The 13,518-nt window shown below is 34.5% G+C and overlaps 1 protein-coding gene across 3 annotated transcripts; it reads left to right on the top strand.

Annotated features, from left to right (window-relative positions):
- The first annotated feature begins 3,642 nt into the window (after positions 1-3,642).
- LOC127798664 (uncharacterized) lies at positions 3,643-6,876 on the top strand. Of its 3 annotated transcripts, XM_052332195.1 has the most exons (5): positions 3,643-3,788; positions 3,895-3,936; positions 4,240-5,025; positions 6,138-6,288; positions 6,390-6,876. In XM_052332195.1, the coding sequence occupies exons 3-5, from the start codon at positions 4,494-4,496 to the stop codon at positions 6,445-6,447; spliced, it is 741 nt and encodes a 246-aa protein (XP_052188155.1). In that variant the 5' UTR covers positions 3,643-3,788; positions 3,895-3,936; positions 4,240-4,493; the 3' UTR covers positions 6,448-6,876. The 3 variants fall into 3 exon arrangements, with proteins under 3 accessions (XP_052188155.1, XP_052188157.1, XP_052188156.1); XM_052332197.1 differs by lacking the exon at positions 3,895-3,936; XM_052332196.1 differs by having other exon boundaries at positions 3,895-5,025.
- Positions 6,877-13,518: the final 6,642 nt, after the last annotated feature.

Below are 13,518 nucleotides of genomic sequence, written 5' to 3'. Positions count from 1 at the left end.
CAGGAGCGTCTCTTAGTCTCCTTCTCACATGACCAAACCATCTTAGTCTAGTCTCTCTCATCTTTTTCTCGATTGGTACTACTCTTACCTTATTACGAATAACTTCATTTCTAATTTTATCCTTTCTTGTATGTCCGCACATCCATCTTAACATTCTCATTTCCGCTACACTCGTCTTTTGCTCATGCTGGTATTTGGCTGCCCAACATTCTGAGCCATACAGCAAGACTGGTCTTATAGCTGTCCTATAAAATTTTCCTTTCAATTTTAATGGGATTTTACCATCACATAACACCTCCGATGCATTTCTCCATTTTAGCCAACTTGCCTTAATTCTATGTGCGACATCCTGGTGGATTTCTCCATCTTTTTGAATCACTGATCCCAAATATCGAAAATGGTCTTTTCTTTGTAAGATTTAGTCTTCTAATTTTATTATAACATCATCCACTCTTGCATTTTTACTAAATTTGCATTCCATATATTCTGTTTTCTTTCTACTTAATTTAAATTCCTTAGATTCTAAATTGTTTCTCCACAACTCAAGCTTTGTGTTCACTCCTTCTTTTGTTTCATCCACCAACACTATGTCGTCTGCAAATAGCATACACCATGGCACATATGTCTAAATATCTTTAGTGAATTCATCCATTACTAAGGCAAATAAGTATGGACTTAGTGCGGAACCTTGATGCAGTCCTATTGTAGTTGTAAATGGTTCAGTATCCCCTCTGCATGTTCTGACCCTTGTCTTTACACCATGATACATGTCCTTAAGGGCTTGTATATAGGCTATTTTGACTCATTTCTTCTCTAAAACCCTCCATAATACTTCTCTAGGGACCCTATCATAGGCCTTTTCTAGATCTATAAACACCATATGTAGGTCCTTCTGATGATCTCGATACCTTTCCATTAGACGCCTCAGTAAATATATAGCTTCTATTGTTGACCTACCAGGCATGAAACCAAACTAATTTTCTGACACCTTTGTTTCCTTTCTGAGCCTCTGCTCTATTACTCTCTCCCAGAGTTTCATGGTATGACTCATTAACTTAATTCTTCTATAATTTTCACAGTTTTGAATATCTCCTTTGTTCTTGTATATAGGAACTAAAGTACTCTTCCTCCACTCATCTGGCATCTTTTTTTATTTAAGGATGGCGTTAAATAGTTGTGTTAGCCAAGAGATGCCCTCTTCTCCCATGCATTTCCATGCTTCTATTGGTATATTATCTGGTCCCACTGCCTTATGATTTTTCATCTTTTTTAAAACTTGCCTTATTTCATTTGAACTTATGCGTCGATAGAATGTGTAGCTCACATTCCCTTCGGAGTTACTGAGATGTCCCAACCTAACTCTTGTGTCACCACCATCATTGAATAATTTTGTGAAATACTCATTCCATCTCTCCTTAATCGCTCCCTCATTTACTAAAACATTTTGATTGTCATCTTTTATACATTTCACTTGATTTAAATCCCGTATTTTTCTTTCTCTTGCTTTAGCTAATTTATATATATCCCTTTCTCCATCTTTTGTATCAAGTCGTTTATATAGATTCTCATATGCTTTTGACCTTGCTTCACTAACAGCTCTTTTTGCTGCCTTTTTTGCTTCTTTATAATTTTTTTAATTTTTTTCATTGTTGCATTGATATACCGCCTTATAGCAAGTTTTTTTATTTTTAATTTTCAATTGTACCTCTTCATTCCACCACCAAGACTCCTTAAGGTTAGGGATTCTACCATTTGTCTCTCCAAGGGCTACCTTTGTCGTGCTTCTCAGAGCATTAGCCATTTCTTTCCACATTTGGTTTGTCTGTCTTTCTCCATTCCATTCCCTTCTACCCCTTAATTTTTATTTGAAGATTAGTTGTTTCTCCCCTTTTAAATTCCACCACCTGATTCTTGGATTTTGTTTTATGTGATTTTTTCTCTTCCAATTTCTTACTTGGACGTCAAGTACTAGAAGTCTATGTTGAGTAGTCAAACACTCTCCCGGTATCACCTTACAATTCCTACAACATAACTGATTCTCTTGTCTCATGAGGAAGTAATCTATTTGGGTGCTTGAGGTGATATTTTTATATGTGATTAAGTGTTCGTCCCGTTTTTTGAACCTAGTATTGGTTATAATGAGCCCATATGCCATAGCAAAATCTATGATAGATTTACCCTCATTATTAATTTCCTCGAATCCATACCCTCCGTGTACCTCTCTATATTCGTTTCCGTCTCTACCCACGTGCCCATTTAAGTCACCTCCTATAATCACTTTCTCTCCTCTTGGTATCATTTGTATGAGTCCCTCTAGGTCCTCCCAGAATTTTGCTTTTATCTCATCACCTAACCCCGCTTGTGGTGCATATGTACTAAAGATATTTATAGTCATTATTCCTAGACTAATCTTCACCATAATAATCCTATCCCCCATTCTCTTTACATCCACTACCTCATCTATTAAGCTTTTATCCATAATAATCCCCACTCCATTTTTTGCTCGATCAGTTCCTGTGTACCATATTTTATATCCAGCTTCTGATAAAAATTTTGCTTTTTTCCCTACCCATCTCGTCTCTTGAAGGCACATAATATTAATTTTTTTCCTAATCATCACATCCACCACTTCCATAGCTTTGCCTGTTAATGTTCCTATGTTCCATGACCCAATCCTTAATCTATGATTTTGTTTTTGGCCTTGAATTTGGATTTGATTTTGTTTTTGGCCTTGATTTTGAATTTGATTTTGTTTTTGATTTTGATTTTGGTTTTGGTTTTGATTTTGATTTTGGTTTTGATTTTGATTTTGATTTTGATTTTGGACTAGCTTCTTTACCCACATCTGTCCAAGCAAATGCAGGAACCCTTGCTCATTTATCACTACATCCGAGCGCCGATGCAGCGACCCTAGCTCACTTGTCACTACACGGGGGCAGTGTAGCGCGTCGCTATGAAGGGTTACGCCCACGCCCAAACGATTTTTCATAATTTGTCTAGAGTTCATGTTTTGAATCCGACTAAGTTTTACGTTGGCTGTCGGCTACCTAACACAACCCTCCTCCTTTATCCAGACTTGGGACCGGCAGTGGATAACATCTCCAGACGGAGTTAGATACTAAACTTGAATCAATTATTATAAAAAAAAAATTATATTAAAATACTTCTATTTCATTTAATATTTTAACATATAATTAATTTATTTATTTACATGCATTAACACAAAATTGGGAATGTCTACTGCAATTAATTTAAACTTGGCGGACACAATTGTACCAAGAGAAAGTCGAGGGATACAATCGCAAATTTGATAAATATTATGTCACGCGCCCTCCAGGCTCGGCCTTGTCGGTGGATCTGGCTCGCTCTTCAAATTGGTAGCGTCACGTCACCTTCCAAATCCGAATCTTCCGACTTAAATCGGCGATGTTATCGCTGTGCCAGAGCATCTTTTGCTAGTTCCCGAGCAATCCCGACCCTCACTAGCTTCCAGATGTTGTGAGTTGGAGTGACAACAGCCATACCTGCTCTGACAATAGACTGCCCACTGAAATTTAAAGAAGCCCCAAAACCCTCGTGCGCTCATTCTTCTCTCTCTCTCTCCCTCTCTCCCTCAACCCCCCCCCCCCCCCCCCCCCCCCCCCCTCTTCTCTCTCTCTCTCTCTCTCTCTCTCTCTCGGAGAGTTCTGAAATTTCTAAGATAATTCGAGAAATGTCATAGGAGCGTCACCTCGTTTCGGTGCTCTCGTCCTTATCGGATCAAGGGCTTCTTATCTCTTCTCTCGCTGGTATTTTTTTGATTTATTTCATTATATATCACGAACGTAAATCTGTTCGACACTGAATTGATGAGTGTCTATTGTTGACGTAAATGTATGGTTTTGATCCTGGTAGGTTTTGGGAATCGTCGGAGAACTCTCTTGCTTCCATTTCTGGGTCCGGATTGTAAATTATTTTAGTTTTTCATTGCTAAATTGAATTTGTTCGTTTTTGTATTCAGATTCCTTAGTTAACCTGCATTTTCGGATCAAAGACTGCGTTGAATATTTATATTCTATGAAGTGGGAATAAAATGACCTTTTATTTTGTATTTTTTAAGCATCTACGAATTTTACATGTACATTTGTGTAGTCTGTTACATGATATTGAAAATACTGTTGTCTTATTGAGATGCTTCCACAGAATCCCCTGTCTGTTTGATCCTGCAATGTGGGTTTTCTTCTTTTGGTCTTATCGCAGCTAACGAGTGCTTCAGAGGGGACTTTAACTGGAAGAACTGGAACACAGACAAAGGAGGAGATAATTTAAGTTCATTGAGTTTTGGTCTGTTAATTGAGCAGAACAAGTTTCGGATTTGAGCTATTTTGTTTGGGGTTGTGAATTGGACCTTCTTGATTTCAGTGTCCTTGAACTGGAAATCTTGGAGTTTCCGATTGTCTTGGCGGTGAAAATTTGAGTGACACTGTCAATAACTGGAGAAGATTGAAATTGTAATGGATCAAAGTCCTCCAAGAGACAATGGTTTTGCTATAGATCTTGAGATTGGTGTTGCTAATGGGGAAGAAGTTGGAAGTGCAGGCCCCAGTACCAAGGCAGGAAATACATGTTTCACCAGTGGCTGCAGTGGGTTTGTGAGTGTTGATGGATTGATCACCGGAGAAGCGGTGAATCTGAGTGACTGTGGGCAAACCAGCACTGGGGTTCTTCTGGAGAACGTACAATTGTTAATAGACAAGAAGGCAGGTGGAGATGAGGCTGCAGATCCTATGGAAAACAAATCAGGAAAGGAGAGACGTAAAACAACCAGTGCTAAAAAGCCTCCTCGACCTCCCAAAGCTCTGTCATTGGATGCTGCTGACCAGAAGCTAATGAGGGAGATCGCTGAATTAGCCATGACTAAACGTGCAAAGGTTGAGCGAATGAAGGCACTGAAGAAGATGAAAGCTGCGAAGGCATCTGCATCAACTGGAAACTTCCTTGGCATGCTATTCACCCTTATCTTCTGTCTTGTTATAGTATTTCAAGGTAACATTTCTTCTGGATGTATGGTGGGTTTGACTTAATGTGTGTTATTCTGTACTTGGCGGGATACTGTAACTTGTTTAACCGGTCTTTTTATCTTTTCTTCAACACAATATTGGATCACCAAAATTGTGAAACTTATGTAATATTAAGAAAACCATCTTTAAATATGGATGATATTTGGTGTTCTGAATTTGTCCAATTTTTCATGCCAATGCATCTGTTTTTGCAATTTATGGTCCGCCTGAACTGGGAATACTTTTAATTTCGTAGTGTGTGTGTTGGGGGGGGGGGAATCTACTTGAGTTCCAATGAGTGGTCTATCTGTAGAGCCTGTTTTCTTGTAAACCTATTCTTAGAAGCTTTTCGTTGGTTATTGTTAGCAGACTTGGAAATTTTTAATTACATTTGCACTCTGTCTAATGTTGGCGTAGGTTAATGATATGTTTTCTTCATTGTTTAGCCCATTTTTCCTTATCCCATTTATTAGGAATTTATAAACTGGTCTTTTGTTTCTCCTTTGCCTTTTCCTTTGGTTAAATTTCTTTTTGCTTTCTTTCACATTGTGTTGTTATGTCCTTTCTTTGGCCTTTTTGCGCTGAAGCTAATTACATAAAATCTTCCTTTTGAGGTACTTTATAGTTTATCTGGTTCCTCACAGGACGAGGAAAACAAGGGAAACTTTTTCTTTCTAATCTTTCTATTGTATCATTAAACCTCTCAATATTTTCTCCTCCTTTTCCCTTACTTTCTAAGGAGAATAGGAGTTGTGTTTAAGCATCGGATTTGAATCTTTTTCATGTTAAATGAGATGACATAATCTATGATACAGCTTGAGATAAGGAGCTTGCAACGCCTTTTTACCGAAAAAAGTATGCACTGCCTAACAATCCATCTATATTTTGTGACAGTGTTTGGTACATAAATTTCTTAAACAATCCATCTTGATCTCCTATACCTTAAAGGCGTGCATAGATCATCCGGTTCATCCTTGTAGAAAGAGGAGAAATTGATGTTGCTGTACTTTTTTGACTGTCTTATTTCCTACTGCTCACTTTCATCATCTCCTGAACCAGTGAGGAGAAGGCTTATTTTTATTTGCTTTACGCTTGCAGGAATGTGTACTGGACGAAAATCAACAGCAAGCTTTCAAGGTTCAGGTTCTCCAGAATCAGCTCGAGGAGCCGACTCTGGTTTCATCTCTGTTCACTACCTGCCAAATACATCTGCAAATGATGTCAGTATCCGGGGTTCTGGCTCTTCCAGGTATATTTCCTCTCTCTCTCTCTCTCTCTCTCTCTCTCATGAGCGCACTGTGTTCATCACAGCACAGGGGTGACCTTCTGTTGTATCTTACAATTTTGCAGTTCAGTGAAGCCGGTTTTGGATTCAGATCCTACGGGTAGTGGGAGAAAACGGGCCTGAAAACCAGCATATGTCTAGGAACAGAAAGCTCATAATCAGTAATACCGTCCTTGCAGTTTTACCAGCCATTATGGATAGCAGTTTCTAGTTTGCGGAATGGCTGCCTTCTGCCTGACGGAAGCCTGAAGCAATCCATGGTATATAAATCAATAATAATATGGGATGAGTTGGATTTCACACTATACATATATGCTCTATATTGTGTGGACTGTAGTTGCTGCCTCGGCAATCAGGTATGGTGTACAGCCGTACAGGCCTTTTTTAGTCCAGGGATTTGCCTTGCCAAGTCTCTAAAAATCACTCATCCTTGCCCCCTGTTCTTTACTTCGTTTTTTATATGAGCACCCTTAGCTCACTTGCTGAGTTTTCTTTTTTTGACGGTTTTTTTTCCTTGCCTATTTTAATTTGATTTCGTCTAAAGTTTGGTTACCTTTATTTTTTTTGGCTTTTTTAAAGTAAAAATGGGTAAGAAAAGAATAATATCAATCAAGGTAGTTCATTGGAAGATGTGACTTGAGCAACTTTGTAAACTCTTAAACAAGTTCTCCAGCAAGACATCACTTGTGTGAGGCCCTTATTTTGTGACCGTCTCGCCGCGCCGGGGGGGGGGGGGGGGGGGGGGGGGGCGAGTAATAATTGATAACGATTTTATTAGTTACTTGTTGTAATTTTATTAGAGGAGGTATTAGGCAAAAGAAATAATAGCATATATTCTTCTTTAGTCTCTTTCAATAGTCATCTCTTTATGTTATTCCATAAGAAATGCAAAAAAGGAAAGAGCTTCCCACCGTTGATTCCTTATTTTGGGGATTGAAGAAAAAAGGTACAACAATGATAATAAAGAATGTGGTGGCCAGGTGGATTGTGAATTCAAGGCACCGTGGGCTTTGTACAATGAACCGTTAATTCTTCCTCAAGATCGATCCGGTTTCAATGGGCCTTCTGTCCTCCCCTTTGATTTTCTCTGCACCTTATTTCTAGGATCATTGTTCTTTAGATCCATAATTTAGGCCTTGTTATTTGGCTGTTAAGAGTGACGTTTAGATTATCAAAATTTAGTAACGTGGGTTGTTGGTTCATTTGTGATTTGTGACGTCTCGATGTGTGGGGTGGCCTGAATCCGAATGCTCCTCTACCTTGATGCTAAAAATTATTTTTCATTTGGCGACCTCAACTCCTACAACAAACCTACGCGTTCACGTGCGAAAGCTGCCGGAGATTTATTAAGAGTCAAAAGCATATTTTTATCTTTAAATTTTTATATTTTTTTCTTATAAATTTTTAAATTCTTCAAAGTTCCAAATTTGTATATAAACTTGTAAAATCACTATATCGAAACGCCTTTTAAGTATTTGAAAAACATGTGCGTTTCATCCAAAAGAGAAAAAGTAGAGTGGGCTTCATTCAAAATTGAGGGAGTTGATGGGGTCGGACATGGAGCATAGTAGAGTTGGCGATAGTGGCGGGGTGGAGTCCCAAACAATCCGAGAATTGGGCAAAAGAGGAATCTTGGGGAAGCTGCGGAGGCAGTGGTCAGAGGAAAGATGTAAATTGATTTTTTTGGAGTTGGGTTACACGGGAGAAGAAAATGATGGCGTGGGTCTTTTAATGACTTCATCGCAATCCGAGAATTGCTCGATGGAAGGGACTACAGCGTTTGTTGCGACGACAGAAAAGAAGTAGTTGAGACGAAGGTTAGAGATGAGGTTGATGACGGTGTCGATGCTTGTGCCAGTGTTGAAGTTGTCAGCTTTCTCAATTTCTTGGAAGTTTATCGCTAAGTCTTGAAAGTCCATCGTCAGTTCTTGATCTTTAAAGCCCATCGCTAGGTGTTGGGACTTTATTCGCCCATTTTTTCCTCTCAAGTGTTCAAAGGTTGCAACGTTTAAAAGGTGTTCAAATGTAATAATTTTGTAAGTTTATGGGCACATTCCAAAGCTCAAAAAGTTTAGAATTTCATTAAAAAAAAATGTAAAAATTTAGATCTAAAAATATGCATTTTTGCCTTCATTAAGTTAGAATAATGTTTGATAGCAATATGAAACATAAACAAGAAAGGAGGAGCATGCAATGTAAGAGCGGAGTGGAACCAAATTTTTTATTCTTGTTTGGGATAAATCTTTTACTAGATGTTTGTTAACTAAGATAAAAGGAAAAAAATATTAGATATAAAAAGTATTCCGAATATTTGGCATTTTCAATATGTTTATTAAATTTATTTGACCATTTTCGAAAAAGTTCTCACGTGATCTCTTATCTCTCTTTCTCTCTTAAGATAAATTTATCTGACTTCTCTCTTCAGATAAATTTATTTGATATTTTGCAAGTAAGTCTCAATTATCTTATATACTTCTTGTAAGATAGTTAATGTCATTTAATATATTTTAAAATTTTAAATTTATTAAAAAAACTTATTCATTTAAGTCTTATAATTAATATTATTTAATATGTTTTTAAATTGACATATGTTTTGACAATTTTTAAAATTTAAATAACATTCTTCATTTTATCAATTTTTAAAATTTAAATTTCTCTCTCTATATATATTTTATTAACTAATACAATTCTTTTCACCAATTTTTAAATTATTTTATTCAATTTTATATTTCATGATCTATTATGAAAATATATTTTGACAATTTTTAATTATCTAGGTAGAATTATTATAATTTCAACAATAATTATTTATACTTTTCAACTCTTTTTAAATCTATTTTTGAAAATGAATTTAGAAAATAAAATATTATTTTTTATTTTTTTTATTTTTGACAATTCATATTAATCATAAAATACTATTTTAATCATAAATTTATTGTTGATGTTTACAAATAATTTTGAATGAATTTGGTAATAGGAATATTTTGATAAAAAAAACTATTATCTTGTACTTATCATATGCATAATAAACATATAAAAATAAAAAGTACAATTATCAATAAATTTCAAAAAAATTAACAAACAGTGTGACAACCCGTTCTCCCAATCAAGCCGTTTCTCGAGAAATCTCAGGATTTTTTTTTTTTTTGTATATTCACAAGATTTATTAATTTTCTTTTTCCATCCAACCAATTTTAAAAACCACAATCTTCGCATGCTCAAAATCCCCCAACCATATCCATTTAGCTAACAATGATTAAAGACTAAAACTAAGGCATTTTGAGTGTATAACATAAATAATATGATCAAATCCTAATAGATTGTCATGCGTTACTTTAACATAGTATGTTTATACATAATTATCTCGTGACTAAAATGAGACCAAAATAAGAATTATATGTCAATCGTACAAAATGTAATAACGGAAGTAATTTAACATGCTTGGTCCCCTTCTTCAATTAACTAGTCACATCTTTCTCTTCGTTGCAAGTTCTAGCTAGAACGTTGAATGTTCCAGATGCATAATCCATGTTACATGTTGAATCATCTAAGTGAATGGCATAAAAGTAATTTTCATAAAATGCATGAGTAATCATGTGCATGGCATAAATCAGACTCAATATGTCAACTTTGGGACATTACCTTGGTGTATTTAGTCTTTGGAAAGTAATTTGGCCACCTCTTGTGGGAACCACCATTCCCATATTTTTCGTAAGAACAAACATCGCATTTTCCACAAGGAGACCCCAAATCCCAACCCACTGGTCATAACAATAACATGATTCGAATGTGACAATAACATATAAATCATGTGTCATGCATATCAAAATATCATGTTCAGTTAATGCATCACACAATGATCAATATGCATAAGATGATGTGAATTTAGAAACAATTAAGCCTCTCACAAGCTAAGGCATTTAAAATAAAATATCGTGAATATAGGCAGGTCAATCACTAGATAGCGTAATACCACTCTCCTTCGAATAGCAAATCGTCTTTTCATCCATATGCATGTTAGCCTCAAAATTTATGCAAATCCTCAATTCCTCAAGTCAAATTTTCTCATAATCATCAATTATTCAAGAAAATCATTATTCCTAATTTTCATGAATTTCTCCTAATTTTTTCAAATTTCTCTTGATTTTCCTATTTCATAATCATTTCTCTCAAAAATAAATATTTCCTTATAATTTTCTCCATATTTTCCCCACTAAAATTCACCAAAATTCATAAAATAATTCCCTTGGATTTTTGAAATTTATTCAGAATTTTCTGAATTTTCCTCCTATTTATTTTCATAAACTTTTCTTTCTAAAAATTCAAAATAAATAATTATTAAATTATTTTTCATAATAAAAATTTTAAATAATAAATATCCCTATTTTTATGACTCTTTTTTGAAAATTTTCAGAATTTTTTTCATTTATTTATATTTTTTCTTTATTTTTCTATTTTCTTTTTATTTTTCCTTACCTTCGATCATCTTCTTAGGCGCCGGCGGCCGGTCGGCAACTCCGATGAACTATCCAATGACACTAGCATGAAACCCATGACCTTTCGACCACAATGGCACTGGCCGATGCTCGAAAAAATTGGCCGGAGATACACCAAAATTAGCAATTTCAGTCCACCACAAACGATTATTCACGATTTTCCGACGATATTTAAAACCCACTCTAAACTGTTCCAAACCACCCCAAAATCTTCAAGTTTTCTCCTTTTCTCCAGATAAACAAAAGCCCTCTATTTAGATTACTCAATTCTTTCTCTAAACCAACGAATTGAACTCAATTTTTCCATAAACTTTCTTAGGCGCGAGTTGCTATTTATAGGTGATTTTGGGCTAGAAATCTTTCGATTCTTAGGTTAGTGATATCCTATGATGCTAGATCTAGCCCGTAATCACCTCGATTCGTCCTTAAAATCGAGAAAAATCCCTTGATTATTTGTTCAAATTTTTTGACCATATACGATCATTTTTTTGCTATATCACTACCGATCTTCAACTAATCTCCACCACAACTCGCACATAATGGTCTAAACCTTCTCTAGAAGCCTCTAGTGACCCTTCCCGACATCGAAGTGATGGCTAGCTAGAGATTTGCAATGTCATACATAGCTTTGTGATATTTACAGATTTGACCTCATTTCTATTTTCCAAATTTACAGATTGGTCCTTCCCTAATTTTCCAAAATTTACTCAAGGATCTCAAACTCTAGTTTTCTCATTTCAATCCCCAAAGAATCAAAATTCCAATTCGGCGACCTTCGACCAAAATTTAGAAATTTCACTTAGGCCCGAATGTTTGAAAACTTACATATTTACCTTTATTTTGCAAGTTTCTTCAGTTTCATGAATTCCAACTTTTCTTACACATTCTTATCTCCAAACTTTTGTTTAAGACATACGTCATTTTGGCCAAGAATTAAAAATTATACTTTGGCCCTAAAGATTGAAAAATTGCATATAGACCCAATAATTTCAAAAAAATCCAATTTTATTCATTCATAAATTTATTAGGTGTTATAAGTAGTCTGATAGAAATCTTTGAATGTTTCCCAATCATATCTCGACAATTCTATATGTTGATACAAAAAACATTCCAAATTTATCTTGATATCTCTTATTTAGCTCATTTTAACAAACACCTCCTTAATAATAATGTTAGTTAATGTTGTTATACTAATGGTTAATTTTAATAAAAATGAATTTTATTTTTAGTTAAGGCATATTATTTTTAGTTTTAAAATAATTTTATTAGTACAAAAATGTTATAAAATATAATATATTTATTATCGACCAATAAAATTATTTTAAATTGAAGATAATATATTTTACTAAAAATAATATACATTTATTCAAATTTAATCACTGCCCTATAATTAGCATGATTCATAAAAGGCATTAAATAATAAATGACCACCAATACCGTTTTGATAGGCATTCGTATTACAAAATAATGACAAATTTATGATTTGTTTGGGATTATTGTGTTGTGTTGTGTCGTGTCATTTTTTTATTATGTGGAGCTAAAAAAATAATGTTGATAGAATAATGTTTGTTAATTGAGTATGGCATTGTAAATATGTAAAATGACTTTAAAAGGCACTAAAATATTAAATAATATTTTAAAAAGTGGCATAATTATGATGAGAGATCTAGATATTTACAAAAAGTTATGGTTGCAATCGAACTAAGCTTTTGTTGAGCTCATGCTTGGCTTGGTGAGTAAGGGTATGGGCTCAAGCTCAACTTATTAGGAAGCTCAGCAAGAGCTCAAACGCAGATCTAAGACAACTGAATACAAATCATTTGGGTTTAACTATTTTAGCCATTTTTTTCTCTTTGCATATATATTTCAACATAAATGGTGAAAATGGTGACGACCAAACCTAGATTTTGGTTTTTCTTTATCTATCTATATATCTATATGTGTGCACAATCTATAGTAAGGAATATGAAGAAGAAGATTTTCGTTTATTGATTTTTGACGAAAGAATAACAATATTAACTTTAGATTGAATAATAGTGAAGAACATGTCGTTGGTCTCTGCTTGTATCGGAAAGAGAATAAGAGGATAAGCCAACATTAGGGAATAATTGAACAGGGCGAAGGCAAAGCCGTTGCTGCTTGCTAGAAAATAAGAGGAATATGTGGCAAAGAGGCTAAATATGCAAGAAGGTAGAGAAATGAGATGTGAAGAATGAACATGTAGGGTCATAAATGAGCTGAGTTATTTGTTCGTTAAGGTGAACAAGTCAAGTTTGAACTTAACTTTAAATCTCAATTTATAAATGAGTCGAGTTTGAATTCAATAAAGTTCGATTCAGTAATTTTTAAGCTGGCTCACTTAAAGGTCCACGAGCTACCTTAATTATAGGCTTGCAAGTAGGTTCAATTATAGATTCGCTAGTTGGATCATTTAGAGGCTTGTGAACATGCTTGATTATTGGTTCGTGAGCAATTTGTGAATAATTTATTTATAAATATATTAATAAATTTATAAAAATATTATTTAACATAAAATTAGAAAACATACAATTATTATAATTATATCATTAATATAATGTGTTGATAACAATATGTGTTATGGCTTGAAAATTAATCAACTAATGTATGATTTTAATAGAGTAATTATTGTTTTAAATAAGTAAGGAAATATTTAATTGAGTAACAACTAACATTGTTG

Source organism: Diospyros lotus, chromosome 4 (genome assembly GCF_014633365.1).
Source record: "Diospyros lotus cultivar Yz01 chromosome 4, ASM1463336v1, whole genome shotgun sequence".
Lineage (NCBI taxonomy): Eukaryota > Viridiplantae > Streptophyta > Magnoliopsida > Ericales > Ebenaceae > Diospyros > Diospyros lotus.
The sequence above is the reverse complement of the archived record's forward strand: the minus strand, read 5'-3'. Positions and strand labels throughout refer to the sequence as shown.

Coding starts and splice junctions, on each gene's coding strand:
- LOC127798664 (XM_052332197.1), top strand. CDS start 4,494: ATGGATCAAAGTCCTCCAAGAGACAATGGTTTTGCTATAGATCTTGAG. Junction 5,026..6,137: donor TCTTGTTATAGTATTTCAAG/GTAACATTTCTT, acceptor TTACGCTTGCAG/GAATGTGTACTGGACGAAAA. Junction 6,289..6,389: donor CGGGGTTCTGGCTCTTCCAG/GTATATTTCCTC, acceptor ACAATTTTGCAG/TTCAGTGAAGCCGGTTTTGG.